Raw genomic sequence first — 15,535 nt, forward strand, 5'->3', positions numbered from 1 at the left:
AATAATACGAAATGCTCTGAGACCAGGTTGGTGCCTGTTTGGGGGTGCTTCTGCCTGTATATCAGTGGATGGACAGTTCTGATAAGGAATGGATGGTTTGCATCCCCAGGAAATAATTTCAGATCTTATTGTTAAGTACCACCTCCCCCGGTAGATGTTTATTTTATTAGCTAACCAATTTCCTAACCTTAACCTAATTCTCTTTACCTTATAGTTAAAGTCAATTGACAATCTGTATCCCAGCTAGACAACCTCTAGGCAGTGCAGTAGGGAGGTCTTCCCAGGAGGAATACAGAGTCATAACTGACTTGGTTTATTTTTCTCCTTTAGTCATGGTTCTTCCTGGGCTTCAGGTTTGGAGATGGATACTCTTTGCCTGCATTCACTGGATTTGTGTCTGTCAAGAAACTGCAGGACCGTAAGTAAATCTGCAGTCACAGAAGTTAGAATTTAGTCATCACACTTAAGTCTCTCGTCTTGGTTTAACACACTCTCTGTCGGAGCAGATTTAGAGCAATTTTTCGTTGACCTTTTCTGCAGATCTTTATCTCCACAGTATTTTTCACCTAGGTTTGTGTTTAGAGGTATCATCTCATTAGGTAGTGATTTTCCTGTGTTCTCTGTAGGGTTTATATTGTAGCCATTCCTGCAGTGATCCAGGCAGGCTCAGAGGCCAAGCTTTGTGCCAGCCTTCTGCAGCCCAATGAGACCCTGGTCATGACCATATCTCTGATGGCTGACGGGCAGAACAAAATACTTCTCCACAAGAGTTCTGACCAAGAGTTTCATCGCTGCTTCCAGTTTCAGGTCAGCCCAGCACTGGTGGACATCCACAACCATTCCAATGAGTGGACTGGACTTCTCAGCTTTGAATCTCTTAGTTTCTTGGTGCAATGCCAGCTTATTTTATGGGAAATATCAATGTGGTGGCCTACCAGAACTTTTCTGGGATTCAGGCTCAAATTTGTACCAGGTTTTGATTGAATGCTACTACATACTATCTAGACAATTGATATATGCCACTTCTCCAAAGCAACTTCCAATAAGGGGAGTGCATAATGTGATCCCTGCAGGAGTTAAACGCTCTACCTTGAAGTTGCTAGTGGCACTCTCTTACCAACTGGGCCACACGGCACCACATCTTAATGTCCTATGTTGTTGGTCCATTAGTTCACCAGTGTTGCGCTCTTCCTCCCTGACAGGCCCCTCATGTGAAGAGTGACAAAGTGCAAAACTTCAAGGTGGAGGTTCGAGGTGACACGTTTCTATCAACAGAGGAGAGGAAGGTCATGATCAAACCCTACAGCCCCATGACATTCATCCAAACGGACAAACCAATCTATAACCCAGGACAAACAGGTGATGTCACGTTCTAGAATGGTTTACTCCAGGAGTTCCAAAACTTCTTGGGCCCCAGACCCCCTTTTGATATCAACTTTCCATGACCCCACCATGTTCCCTTTCTTTATTTGGGGCTATGACCGTATATTACAATCTGAAGGAAGTATGGTTTGAAGTGATTGGAAGGTATTGGGAACTTCAGAAGATCAGGCAATAGTTGTATGATCTTCTGTGTAGAAAAGAACACATCATTGTTAATGATCTTCCCCCAGTCTGATTTGGTGCCTGGTCCTGTCCACTCTGTTCTAACAAGTCATGCGTGGCTTATGAACATTGGAGAGGGAAACGGACGCCTGAAAAACTTCATTCAGGAATGGGGTGCAGATACAGGAAAAAACCCACTGTGGGGTCACTCAGGATATGTACACTGGAACGGAGTTTGAACCGACATGCCACATGTTACGAGATGTTCCTCTCATGGACATAATTGGATAGTGTAAATATATTCAGAACTCGCAGTGCAGTTTTCCTTCATCTGCAATTGATTGAATTGGGGCCTTAGTACCAACAGTGTAAAATATTATCCAGAGTAGCTGTGACAAGTTCTGCTTACTTCACCAGTTTCCCTGGTTTTCCAGAAATGCCGGGTGAAAGATTCCTGGAATCAGGATGGGAATCCTCCAACCAGGATTTCTGGAAACCTTGGAATTTTCAGTTGTCCGACATGATGCTTCTAAAATTCTCATTTTCTTGTCATCGGCTTTTTACAGTGCATTTTAGAGTCGTCACCTTGGATACCAATTTTAGCCCTGTCAATCAGCTGGTGAGTGTTGCAAATGTAATATTGAAAACAGTCCTTCAGATCGGTGTCTACTATTTCAAACCAAAATACGGATACAGAAGTATCACAACTGATGGGCATAGCAATCAAGTATTATGTAACACAAGGTACAGCAATCAACCAGTCAGGACATGGGGTTTCCATTCATATAGGTCAGATTGGAATGTATGGGATCATCTTTTCCTGAGACTGAATTCATGTACTAAATTGACATTAGTCCCACTAAGCCAATCACCTGTCTAGTTCCTATAGTTGTAGACCGTTATGCTCCTCTGATGTTTTGGAGTTATTCATGAACCATGAACCATCTCTTGTCTTTGCCCTTCACAGTACAACATTGTGGAACTTGAGGTAAGACCCTTACAAGTCTAACTTTATGATGACTGTCACTGTAAATACTGCAACATTAGGACTCCACCCGCTAGCTAGGGTGTCATTAATTTCCACCTACTGTAGAAGTTAGCTAAATACTTCCAATCAGCTTTGTGTGTGTTCTGGGCCCCCTTCAGTAGGCCAATGTTGCAGATGGAAATGTCATGAAAAGAGCTGACTCCTGTATACTGTTATCTTGTTCTATGAACCAACAGGATGTAAATCAGAACAGGATTGGACAGTGGCTCAACACTACATCCAGTGGCAACATTTTGCAGCTTTCTCACCCCCTGAACTCTGAAGCACCTGTAGGATCCTATGCCATTGTAGTGTGGATTGGTCAAGACAAAATATACCAGAACTTCAAGGTAGAAAAGTATGGTAGGTTGAGCTTTTTTCTTTTACCTGTCATGCTAGGTAATGTTATGGCTCTGGCAGTTGAATCAATGCATCACAATCCTGGAACATTCTAGAGTTGACTGCTGTTCTTTTATCTGTAGTTCTGCCAAAGTTTGAGATCAAAATGAACCTCACCGACGAGATCAGCATTGTTCAAGAAGAGTATGAAGTGGAAGTGTGTGCCAAGTGAGTAAACGCTAACGGAGATTTCAATGCACTGTAGTTACAAGGTGATGTGTAACTCCACTAAATGGAATGATCTAATAATCGCATTGTGCTAATGCAGACCTGGGTTCTAATAAGTAATTGTAATACTTTGAAATGTGAAAGATTTTAAGTATTTGGTTATTCTTTCTTTGAAAATAAAAGTAATTGAAGGTATTTGGATAAACACTTGGAAAGTATTGGCATGTATTTGAAAATAATATTATATTAATAATGATTTAAAATACAAATACTTCAATATGCATGTAAGCTACTTGAACCCAGGTCTTCACTAATGACACATGCTAATTGAAGACCTACAATGCTACTGCTCAATGTCCTGAACTGCTGCTATTAATCCCTGACACTTCAAACGTTTGCTACAGTGGCATTTACATGAACAGCTGGTTCTGTATTCATAACGCATCCCAGATTGGGATTGCTGCTCTAGGATCCGGTCCCCCCCATGACATGTGACCTTGTTCATTATGATCCTAAAGTTCAAACTGATCCCTTTCTGAGAGTCTTTATGAATGTGGGTCCAGATTTGTTGAACACTTGACTTAAGCCTACAGGTATGCACAAACCTTTGTCTCGTATTCGGTTTTTAATATGGTGATTGTCGACGTAGGAAATTGTTTGATTATTTTGTCCTATGAATTGAAATCAGGTACACGTATGGACAGCCTGTACCTGGTAAAGCAGGGTTAAAGTTGTGCCGACTCTTGGGGGACAATGTAGTGATACCGATAACAATTGATGAGAAACATCCACAAGGAGTTCCTGATTACACACCTCCCTGCCACAAAGAGTCAATAGAGGTCTGTATGCTGTCATAAAACGATCATTAGTAGGACTGTTTATACCAACATATTACATTTGAATTTATTTAACTTGGATCTTAATGTTTGATTGAATTAATTTAAATCTGTTCTCAGTGTGTTTGGTTCTGCTTGCTGTTCCCAGATGGACCTAACTGGCTGTGCGTCCTATGTCTTCAACATGGCAATTTTCACAAAGAATTTAGGAGAGAAATTGCTGGGAGACGTGTTTAGTTTCCATGCAGAAGTACAGGAGGGGACAGGTTAGTATTATCACAATCATTGGTAACATTGCTGTCAAATGATGTGTTTTATTGAGTAAATGACATGAATTAACTAGTGCATGTTTCATTAGATCAGGGTTTCCCAAACTCTGTCCTGGGGCCCACCCTGGGTGCACGTTTTGGTTTTTGCCCTAGCACTACACAGCTGACTCAAATAACCAACTCATCATGACGCTTTGATTATTTGAATCAGCTGTAGTGCTATGGCAAAAAACCTAAACCTGCACCCACGGGGGACCCGGGACGGAGTTGGAGGAACTCTGCGTTAGATCATGAAGATTGGCAAGAATGAGCTGTTTGACCTTTGGTGCTACAGCGTTGTTTTATAGAATGCTGTTTTATTGTCGTCTGTTTATAATATCCTGCTGTACTGACATTCAGTTTCTGCGTTTTGAACTGCCATTGTGCATTGTGTTGGCTCTGGTAATTGTGAAATATACCATCCTATTATTTATTTTCCTTTGACAGGTATTACACGGTCAGAGGAAAAACGCATAGCGCTCTCCTATGTGATTGGAGAACTCTCATTTGTCGACACGCCCCAAATCTATGAGCATGGATCAATTATTGAGGGCAAGGTAAGTCCAAATACAGTGTTTCTGTTGCATTGTGGACGCCATTTGTTCTTTGCCCTGCTTGCTGAACTACCAGTATGTGTTAGTTAATGACATGTAGCGTCACTTCATTCATACAACTCTCCCCTTTTCCTCAGATATATGCTGTTCACTTCAACCACACACCCATCTCTGACATGTTAGTCTACCTGTTGGAGGAGAAGGGCTGGTCCTCATATCTACAACTACAGAACCTAACCACGGACAGTCGTGGTATTGCCAGGTTCTCCCTAAACACAACCAGTATGCCCAAAGAGAATATTAACCTCATAGTAAGTATGATTCCTTCTAGGTTTTGACAGCCTCTTTATGCTCAAGACCAACTCAGCCCTTGATCCTACGCCAGCGTTTACCTAACTGTCCTGGGGACCCCAAGGGGTGCATGTTTTGAATTTTGCCATAGCACTACACGGCTGATTTCAAATAACGGACTCTTTAACAAGATTTGATTAATTAGAATTAGCTGTGTAGTGCTAGGGCAAAAAACAAAATGTGCACCGCTTGGGGTCCCCAGGACAGAGTTGGGGGAAACGCTACCCTAAGGCCTATCATGGTCTTGTGGGGATCTGAGAAGATTGAATTGGTAATGTTAGCATGGTGGAACTTCCACCAAGCCTATCAGAGGGTAAGGTGGATCTGTTACCATATTGCTTACATCTGTCCTCCCCTCATATCACCACTGTATGTAGAACATCGGGTCTAGGGGTTGATTTAGGATTGGTCCTTTAGACTCCTCCTCTTGTTCCTTTACAGGTAAGTGACACCCCACAAGTGGAGTACCAAGGATACAGGGTCCCCTATTTCAACAGAGGGTGTCACGTCCTCTCCCTGATCCAGCCCGCTGCCCCTGACAGTAAACCCTCCAGCTCCCTGGCTATTCAGAAGATGGAGAAACCACTGGCATGTGGGGAGGAAGTGTCAATCACCATCCACTATGCCATCGTAGGGGAGACCGTCCCAAAGGGCTCTGTGGATGTCCTCTACCTGGTGAGTAGAACCCAGGAACTAGTTGACAACTTCCAAACCCAGGGTGGCTCCCAAATGGAACCATATTTCCTAGTTGCACTACTTTTGACCAGGATCATTTCAGACATTGCCCAAGCCTCGCACTTTTCAAAAGGATGTTCCTATACATCACAAACTCCTAATCATCCAGCCTAAACCTTAGTATTAGCCACCTCGATAACATAAGCCACAGCAAATTGGACTTCGTAACATATCATACATCTCGTAACCTATACGAAATGGATGGACAGCCACATAACAACATACCAATTGCTGTGTCCTGGATTTGTTTACCACGTCTACCCCTTGAGTCCAGGTTGCATCATCTCCTTTCTGAGTTGATGACCACTGTTTCCCCCTTTCTCTCCAGGCCTTATCCAGAGGGGTGATAGTTCAGCATGGACACAAGAATGTTACTGTGCAGCAGGACAGTCCTGGTGAGTGAGTTTCATTAAGTGATTCTGAACGTTCTGGAAGGCGCTTGATGGCAGTGTGACCTGCTCTTGCGTTGCAGTAGCTGAGGGTGAAGTCACCTTGAAGTTGGCAGTGGTTCCAGAGATGGCGCCGGTGGTTCAGCTCCTGGTGTACAGTATGCTACCCAGTGAGACTGTCATCGCCCACAGCATGAACTTCCCCACTGAGAAATGCTTCAGGAACAAGGTGTGCACATCACAAACATTGTTCTCATTTTAGGTTGGGTATGAAGTGTCAATTATTTCCATGCACATAGATACTGTATCATACCTGCAGTAAAAGTGTATAATGTGTATGCCAGGTGTTGGTGGAGTTCTCCCCCTCCAATGCGGTCCCAGGGGAGGAGAACACCCTGCATCTCTCTGCCCAGCCCGGTTCCCTCTGTGGCCTCAGCGCTGTGGACCAGAGTGTTGGCATCATGGAGCCAGGGAAGAGGCTGGATGCTGATAAGGTAACAGAGCTCACTGACGTGAACAACAGTCCTACCACCATACCGACTGTTTTGGTGGTGCTGGGAATACAACCAGCCTCAGGGGAAGAACCATTGACCACAGCAGACATGGAATGGGTCTGTTCACTGTTGGTCATTTGGTGTGCTTTTATCAAAGGTAATGGGACTCATTCTCTGGCTTGAGGCCCTCTTTCTATTGACTGGAAATCACCTCACTATTGTTACATAATGAGGTGATATTCTGGGTTGTGTTCATCAGCACACTTTTCTAGACGTTTGGCAATGGGAAACAAAATGGAGGTTCTTAGTCCAAGTAGTCCCTCCCTGTTTCAGTCTGTTCTGTTTGGTCCCCAAGAACGTCATTTCACTCCTTCCCATATTGTCCCATTCCAGATATTTGATTTGTTACCAGTCAAGGAGACAACCAATATTCCCTACGAGCTTGAAGATTCAGTAGCATGTTTCCGTGTAAGACCAAGGAGATCCATAATGCCTTACCCAGATGGAACGTCTGAGGAGACAAATGATCCTTATGCAGTTTTTCAGGTAAATACTTCTGCCCTGTTCAACTTTTGAAGCCTCTTTATTGCTCTGGGAAGAGTCAGTCACCATACCGTTACGATGTGTTCAACTTACAGGTTACATTGCTAAAATAGCCTGAGGCTAAAACACATGTACAGTGACAAATACAACTTTTTAAATAATTTGATGGCATTTTCTAGGCACTGGGACTGAAGCTGGCGACTAATCTGGATATAAGAATACCTTCCTGCCTCAGTTACCAGGGGAACCAGTACTATCGCTCCTATGGTGAGATGTCCTAACCAACCCTTATTCTCATTGCTAGAAGTCTTCAATGAATCTTGGGAAATGGATTACTAACACAGCCTGGTTAAAGGGGTCAGAACGCTGCATGTGCTCACTGTTGAGCAAAGCATTCAGTCCATTTTAACTTGAAAATAATGAGCATGATTTGTGTTAGTAGCTTACAGACCTATGGCTGGGCCTGGATCAGCGGGTCCTGGACTTGAAATGGCTATAGCTGGTGGAGTTGCCCCAACACCTCTGCCACCCATACAGATGGTCCGTACATTCTTCCCTGAGACATGGATTTGGGATCTTGTGGAAGTTGGGTAAGTACTCTGCACAGTGAGGCTAGCCTTGGGTGAAAACCCTCTTAGCTAGATTAGGAACCCTAATCTCTTTAAACTGTAGTACAGAGTAGGCCAGGTTTCTCTTAGGAAAGAGCTCCTTTTACCTCAATGGGTCTCCCTGGTTAGATAAAGCTTAAATGCATTCGAATCGGTGTTCAAATAATTGGTACAGTCCTACTCCACTCTCTGGACACTTGGTGACTTTCTGTTTAAACTCTAACCTCTGTATTCCAGGGAGTCTGGGTCAGCAGACGTCCCCCTGACAGTCCCAGACACCATCACCACCTGGGAGACGGAGGTCTTCTGCCTGGCCCCCAGTGGCTTTGGTCTGGCTCCTCTGGTGGAGCTCACGGTCTTCCAGCCGTTTTTCCTGGAGCTCACCCTGCCCTACTCAGTCATCCGGGGAGAGCACTTTGAGCTGAAGGCCACTGTGTTCAACTACCTCTCCAAGTGCATCATGGTACGGCACTGCACCAGGATCGTATTTTGTTTTTGTCAGACCATGTTATCTTACAAAGTGTTCCTCTTCGGCAGGTTTCTGTGACTCCGGCTCTCTCCTCAGACTACACTCTCACACCCTTGAATGACATCCACTACTCCTCATGCTTGTGTGCCAATGGACGAAAGACCTTCAGTTGGACAATGGCACCCTCTGTCCTGGGTAAGTCAACCGTTCAAACAGCAGAATGGATGTCAACCTGAGTTGTGTACTGTCACTGTGTTGGATGTTGTGTAACCTGTGGTGTCTGCCAATGTGTGTAGGGGTTTTGAACGTGTCCGTTAGTGCAGCGGCTGTCCATTCCCACACTGCGTGTGACCATGAGATTGTGAACGTACCGGAGAGAGGACGCGTTGACACAGTCACACGGCGCCTTCTGGTGACGGTATGTAGTTTGCTGCTGGGAACTAACCGTTAGGTTGCACAGATTGTCTAGTGTAACTGCCTCTGAAAAGAATCCCTCTCCTGTCCTCCAGGCTGAGGGAACAGAGAAGACCGACACCTACAACTGGTTGCTGTGTCCAACTGGTCAGTAATGAATGAATGTTCACGGTTGTTCGACGTGCTCTTCGCCATTCATCTTATCATCTTTGTGTCCACAGGAGAAGCTCTGACAGAGGAGGTGGAACTGCAACTCCCCCAGAATGTGGTGGATGGATCTGATAGAATTTCCCTCACCGTTCTGGGTAAAATAAACTATGGTTTGTTTAGAGGTGTAGTGGTGGGAAGACAACCCTTCTCCAGTGATAATGCTGCTGTTTGCTGAAGAGGACCGTCTTACAGAAGTCCCTTGTTTCTCTGTAGGGGACATCCTGGGTCGGGCCCTCAACAACCTGGATGGACTGTTGCAGATGCCGTATGGGTGTGGAGAGCAGAATATGGCCCTCCTCTCCCCCAATATCTACATCCTGGAGTACCTGAGGAACACAGGGCAGCTCACCCCAGCCATCCTAGACAAGGCAACCAAGTTCCTCACTAGTGGTAGGAGTGTCCCTTTTGAATCTGGCTAATATTTATTATAGACAAACTTACTGAAACAGGGCTGGATTTGTCCAGTAAAAGGTTTCTCCAGTGTGCCCTAATGACTAGGACCCTGTTGTCATGTAAATGATGGAGCTACAGTACAGATGACATCACTGACCCAACACATGGAGGGACTTCCACATGGTTTCTCACTGAAATCATTTGATCGTAGAATATTGACACTCTGTCCCAAATGGCAGCCTATTGCTTACATAGTGCACTATTTTCCTGTCTCAAGTAGTTCACTATATAGGGCAGGACTCAACCCTGTTCCTGGAGAGATACTGTCCTGTAAGGCTTCCCTCAACCCTACTCTAACTGACCTTTTTTAAATAATTAGCTGGTTGATGAGCTGAATGGGGTTAATTACAACTTGGGTTGGAGTGAACCTACAGGCGGGTATCTCTCCAGGAACAGGGTTGAAGAGCCCTGATATAGAGAGCCATTTGGGGCACAAACCCAGTGACTATAAAAACCACTTGGTCACTGTTCACTCTAAAAACCCACCGACAGGTTACCAAAGGCAGCTGAACTACAAGAATGCTGACGGTGCATACAGCACGTTTGGACACGGCTTGGGGAACACTTGGTGAGTACTTGGCTTGTAAACAACTGTCTGTTTCAATGAAGTAGTGGCCAATGAAATGGCATAGTCTCTGGCAGGGAGACCATGGCTATGTAATGTGAAGCTCTAAGTCATGTTTATGGCCATCTTATGTGGATATTATGACTGCTTTTAAATCCAGTTCTTTCTTCAGGCTGACTGCTTTTGTCTTGAGATCCTTTGGCAAAGCACGGTCTTTCATCTATATTGACCTGGCAAAAATGGAGCAATCCAAGACTTGGTTGGAAAGTAAACAAGGCAAACATGGCTGTTTCAGAATTTTGGGGAAACTCTTTAACAACAGAATGAAGGTATTTATATTGCTGATAAACTGAACGATTTTACATTTTAGTCATTTAGCAGACGCTCTTATCCAGAGCGACTTACAGGAGCAATTAGGGTTAAGTGCCTTGCTCAAGGGCACATCAACAGATTTTTGACCTAGTCAGCTCGGGGATTAGAACCAGCGACCTTTCGATTACTGGCACAACGCATGTTAGACATAGTTGTCTGTTTTGTCAGACCAGCCATAAAGTTTGATTTCAACAATTGTATCAGGCTAGATACAGTTAGTATTTTGACATTTGTTTTATAGGGTGGCGTGACGGATGAAGTCACACTGACTGCTTACGTCACTGCTTCAATGCTGGAGCTCGACATGTCAGTGTCGGTAAGTAACCTCACTCCATATAAACATTGATTCTCACTCCAGCAACATTGTTACAGGCTACTCATTTAGCTTCCTGTATGAAGTCTGTATACATCTTACAGATTATACAATGTAGTGAGTTACAGGGGAATTGTTATTTCTTTGAAAGTAGCCTATGAAATAACAAAGAATGGGCTTTACCATGAACACATCTGAATGGTATAGTTCTGCTACTATTGATATTAGACTCAATATGCTACTATGAAGTGTCTCAATGTGCTGCTGTTATTCTGTGCTCCAGGATCCTGTTGTGGACCGCAGCTTGTCTTGCCTGAAGAACTCGACCAGTGATTTGTCCAACACCTACACTACTGCTCTGCTGGCCTACACCTTCGCCCTGGCAGGGGACATGGAGACACGGGCCCAGCTTCTGCAGCACCTCAACACCATCTCATTACAAGAGGGTGAGCTAAATCCTGGTCCAAGATCTGTTAGTGCTGCCTTGATTGAGCTTGCCTGGACAATGGATTACTCCTAAAAGTGCAAACCCTCGGCCCGTCTGGCACTCCAGATAGGCCCAATCAAACGGCCAGTAAAAGTGTTTTTAAGAACAAAAATACACTTTGAACTGACTGTCAGTAGTTTTTGGCATAAAATGAATTGGAGGTCAGAACTTTGTATTATGATGAATAAGCAGTCCTTATTCTGACTTGTGCGCTCTCCTCAACCCTCAGGGGGTCTCCTGCACTGGTCCCAGTCCTCCTCAGAGACCTCACCATCCCTTGAGGTGGAGACCAGCGCCTACGTTCTACTGGCGTCCCTCAGTGCCTCTCCTCTGTCTACCTCTGACCTGGGCTACGCTTCCCGCATCGTCAGGTGGCTGGTGAGGCAGCAGAACGCCTACGGAGGCTTCTCCTCCACACAGGTAGACTTCCCAAACACATTGGTCTGAAATGGCACCCTGTGCTGTGCTCTAGTAGAGACATTATTACTTTGACTTCTATCAGACCACAGGCATGTGCTCTTCATGTCCAGCCTGGTGAGGCTAACTTCCACTGATACAGAGCCATGGAATTGGGAAATGGTCACTTTAGGAACTGTTCAATGTAAAAATCAACCCTTTCTGTAAAATGGGCTCTTTAATTTTGAAGTGATTTTCCTGTGGTCTGTTTAGGACACGGTGGTGGCCCTCCAGGCCCTGGCTCTCTACTCCACCAGGGTGTTCAGTAGAGGAGGAGCCAGCACAGTGACAGTACAGTCTCCCAGTGGGCATCAGTACCTCTTCTATGTGAACCAAAACAACAAGCTTCTGTACCAGGAGAGGGCGCTGCAGGACACAGAAGGGAAGTACAGCATTGAAGTGAAGGGCAGCGCTTGTGCCTCAGTGCAGGTCAGTGAATACACATCTCTCCTCCCAGTCCTGTGGTGTAAGATGTGCTTTAATATACATTATTGGGAAGGTCAAACACATAATAAGCTTCTTCTGGCTTGATTTCTAGTTCATTAAATATTTATTGTTGCTTATAAAATGTTTGTTTTTGGACAGGATGGTTTCCCTGACTTCCTCTTCTCTGTCCCAGGTGGCGCTCCACTACAACATCCCTACTCCTACCAAAAGCACAACGCTCAGTATCCAGGTGACTCCAGAGGTAGACTGCAACAGCAAGTCTTTGCGACCCAGAGTCACGCTGAAACTCCAGTCTCAGTAAGAATGAAGGACCCGTTTTGTCTTCACAGCATTCTTTTAAATGTTGACACTTCAGTGTTATTTTGGAGCGTGTCTTACAGAATGGATTCGACCCAAATGAATTAGTTTCATTATACCGGTGTATATGTTATTGACCTTCCAGTTGATACCTAGGCTTGGATAAGTAACAATAAGATGTATCTGGCAGCCTGGTCTTTATGGCTAAAATAATCCAAGTTGCGTGAAGTTGTTGTGCACTCTCCTCAAACAATAGCATGGTCTTTTGTCACTGTAATAGCTACTATAAATTGGACAGTAAAGTCAGATTAACAAGAATGTAAAGCTTTCTGCCCAGATAAAACATGTCTATGTCCTGGAAAGTTACTTACAACGTCATTCTAGTAACACTAGCAACAACCGTCCCAGTATAGGGACACCGATCCTGTAGAGGTTATGGCTAAAATAATCCAGTGATCCATTCATTTGATTATTACAAGCGCTTGTCAAAATCCAACTTTATCAATCATCTCTTTGCTTTCACAGATATCATGGAAAGGAGCTGACCACCAATATGATTATAGTGGATTTGAAAATGCTCTCTGGGTTTTCCCCAGATCCAGACTCTTTGGGGAGGGTGAGTTTTTGTGTGACCTTTATCCATGGAGGTCTTGCCTCATCTGTGACCCTTTCTAACACTGACTGTTTTTGTCCATGCAATATGAATGGCTTGTCTTCACAGCTGAGGGGTTCAAGTCAAGTGGATCGGGTTGATACCAAAGATGACCATGTGTTAACGTACTTGACAGAGGTGAGGTGAAAACCACCCATCAGTTTGAAATGGTCCACATAGCACTCTGCAATATAATGGGTGTCATTTAAAAATAATATACACAGCTCAAAAAAATAAAGGGAACACTTAAACAACACAATGTAACTCCAAGTCAATCACACTTCTGTGAAATCAAACTGTCCACTTAGGAAGCAACACTGATTGACAATAAATTTCACATGCTGTTGTGCAAAGACAACAGGTGGAAATTATAGGCAATTAGCAAGACACCCCCAATAAAGGACTGGTTTTGCAGGTGGTGACCACAGACCACTTCTCAGTTCCTATGCTTCCTGGCTGATGTTTTGGTCACTTTTGAATGCTGGCGGTGCTTTCACTCTAGTGGTAGCATGAGACGGAGTCTACAACCCACACAAGTGGCTCAGGTAGTGCAGCTCATCCAGGATGGCACATCAATGCGAGCTGTGGCAAGAAGGTTTGCTGTGTCTGTCAGCGTAGTGTCCAGAGCATGGAGGCGCTACCAGGAGACAGGCCAGTACATCATGAGACGTGGAGGAGGCCGTAGGAGGGCAACAGCCCAGCAGCAGGACTGCTACCTCCGCCTTTGTGCAAGGAGGAGCACTGCCAGAGCTCTGCAAAATGACCTCCAGCAGGCCACAAATGTGCATGTGTCTGCTCAAACGGTCAGAAACAGACTCCATGAGGGCCCGACGTCCACAGGTGGGGGTTCTGCTTACAGCCCAACACCGTGCAGGATGTTTGGCATTTGCCAGAGAACACCAAGATTGGCAAATTCGCCACTGGCACCCTGTGCTCTTCACAGATGAAAGCAGGTTCACACTGAGCACATGTGACAGTCTGGAGACGCCGTGGAGAACGTTCTGCTGCCTGCAACATCCTCCAGCATGACCGGTTTGGCGGTGGGTCAGTCATGGTGTGGGGTGGCATTTCTTTGGGGGGCCGCACAGCCTTCCATGTGCTCGCCAGAGGTAGCCTGACTGCCATTAGGTACCGAGATGAGATCCTCAGACCCCTTGTAGACCATATGCTGGTGCGGTTGGCCCTGGGTTCCTCCTAATGCAAGACAATGCTAGACCTCATGTGGCTGGAGTGTGTCAGCAGTTCCTGCAAGAGGAAGGCATTGATGCTATGGACTGGCCCGCCCGTTCCCCAGACCTGAATCCAATTGAGCACATCTGGGACATGTCTCGCTCCATCCACCAACGCCACGTTGCACCACAGACTGTCCAGGAGCTGGCGGATGCTTTAGTCCAGGTCTGGGAGGAGATCCCTCAGGAGACCATCCGCCACCTCATCAGGAGCATGCCCAGGCGTTGTAGGGAGGTCATACAGGCACGTGGAGCCTCATTTTGACTTGTTTTAAGGACATTACATCAAAGTTGGATCAGCCTGTAGAGTGGTTTTCCACTTTTAATTTTGAGTGTGACTCCAAATCCAGACCTCTATGGGTTGATACATTTGATTACCATTGATAATTTGTGTGATTTTTGTCAGCACATTCAACTATGTAAAGAAGTATTTAATAACATTATTTCATTCAGATCTAGGATGTTATTTTAATGTTCCCTTTATTTATTTGAGCAGTGTAATATATATTGATCTACTTGTGGTGACATGTCAGCAAAGCTGAAATGTAACTTCTGCTTAGATCATTTAATGACCAATATGTTTGTTTTTCTCCCAACAGTTAACATCACTATTTCCTTTCACCATCACCCTGGACATCATACAGGAGCTCCCAGTACAGAATCTAAAGCCAGCGGTGGTCAAGATCTACGACTACTACCAGCCAAGCAAGTTGATTTACTAACCTGCCCCAAAACCTCCTTTTCCATGGTTTAAGTAACATTTTTGGTCAACTTGTGTTCATTTACTGAGACTAACATGTACTATGGTTACAGGTGACCAGGCTGAGACAGAATATGTCTTCCCTTGCAAGTAGGAGTTCCAAGCTGGTGAGCTATTTTACATCTATAATTATTGGTGATGAATAATTGTTTTCTAGCTGACCTATAAACTATACATGTAGTATAAATGATTTGGGAGCCTATATTCTTTAATCTAATTGCTGGTCTGTTACATTTAATTGATTTGCTCTTCTGCAGATGTAAGATGACATTGAGGTCACACCTGCAACCCTTCAGACCTCTTTCAAGTGCTGAAGTAAATGATGTAACTGGAAATAAAGTTTTTCATTATAACCCTTTTCTGGAGTGTTTGTTTTAAAGATTGTCACACTGATAAGCAGTGAGTGCTGAGGTGAATATTGTAAGGCAGTGGTTCTACTACTGGAGGGAACCTG

At 44.6% G+C, this 15,535-nt stretch overlaps 1 protein-coding gene across 1 annotated transcript; it reads left to right on the forward strand.

Annotated features, from left to right (window-relative positions):
* Nucleotides 1-332: 332 nt before the first annotated feature.
* Nucleotides 333-15,175, forward strand: LOC311115106 (alpha-2-macroglobulin-like; the record flags this gene model as incomplete). The annotated part of the gene is made up of 35 exons (XM_084190311.1): nt 333-418; nt 627-807; nt 1,203-1,359; nt 2,112-2,164; nt 2,513-2,533; nt 2,770-2,935; nt 3,055-3,139; nt 3,828-3,978; nt 4,124-4,241; nt 4,731-4,840; nt 4,975-5,148; nt 5,630-5,863; nt 6,252-6,318; nt 6,396-6,541; nt 6,657-6,806; nt 7,200-7,352; nt 7,529-7,616; nt 7,789-7,939; nt 8,195-8,420; nt 8,495-8,621; nt 8,723-8,844; nt 8,936-8,987; nt 9,062-9,145; nt 9,264-9,440; nt 9,996-10,071; nt 10,241-10,397; nt 10,682-10,756; nt 11,037-11,199; nt 11,470-11,660; nt 11,910-12,125; nt 12,316-12,440; nt 12,966-13,056; nt 13,162-13,230; nt 14,921-15,026; nt 15,135-15,175. 35 exons carry the CDS (start codon nt 333-335, stop codon nt 15,173-15,175), a joined length of 4,389 nt encoding a protein of 1,462 aa, XP_084046437.1.
* Between the last annotated feature and the right edge of the window lie 360 nt (nt 15,176-15,535).

Source organism: Coregonus lavaretus (genome assembly GCF_964263955.1).
Source record: "Coregonus lavaretus genome assembly, contig: HAP1_SCAFFOLD_326, whole genome shotgun sequence".
Lineage (NCBI taxonomy): Eukaryota > Metazoa > Chordata > Actinopteri > Salmoniformes > Salmonidae > Coregonus > Coregonus lavaretus.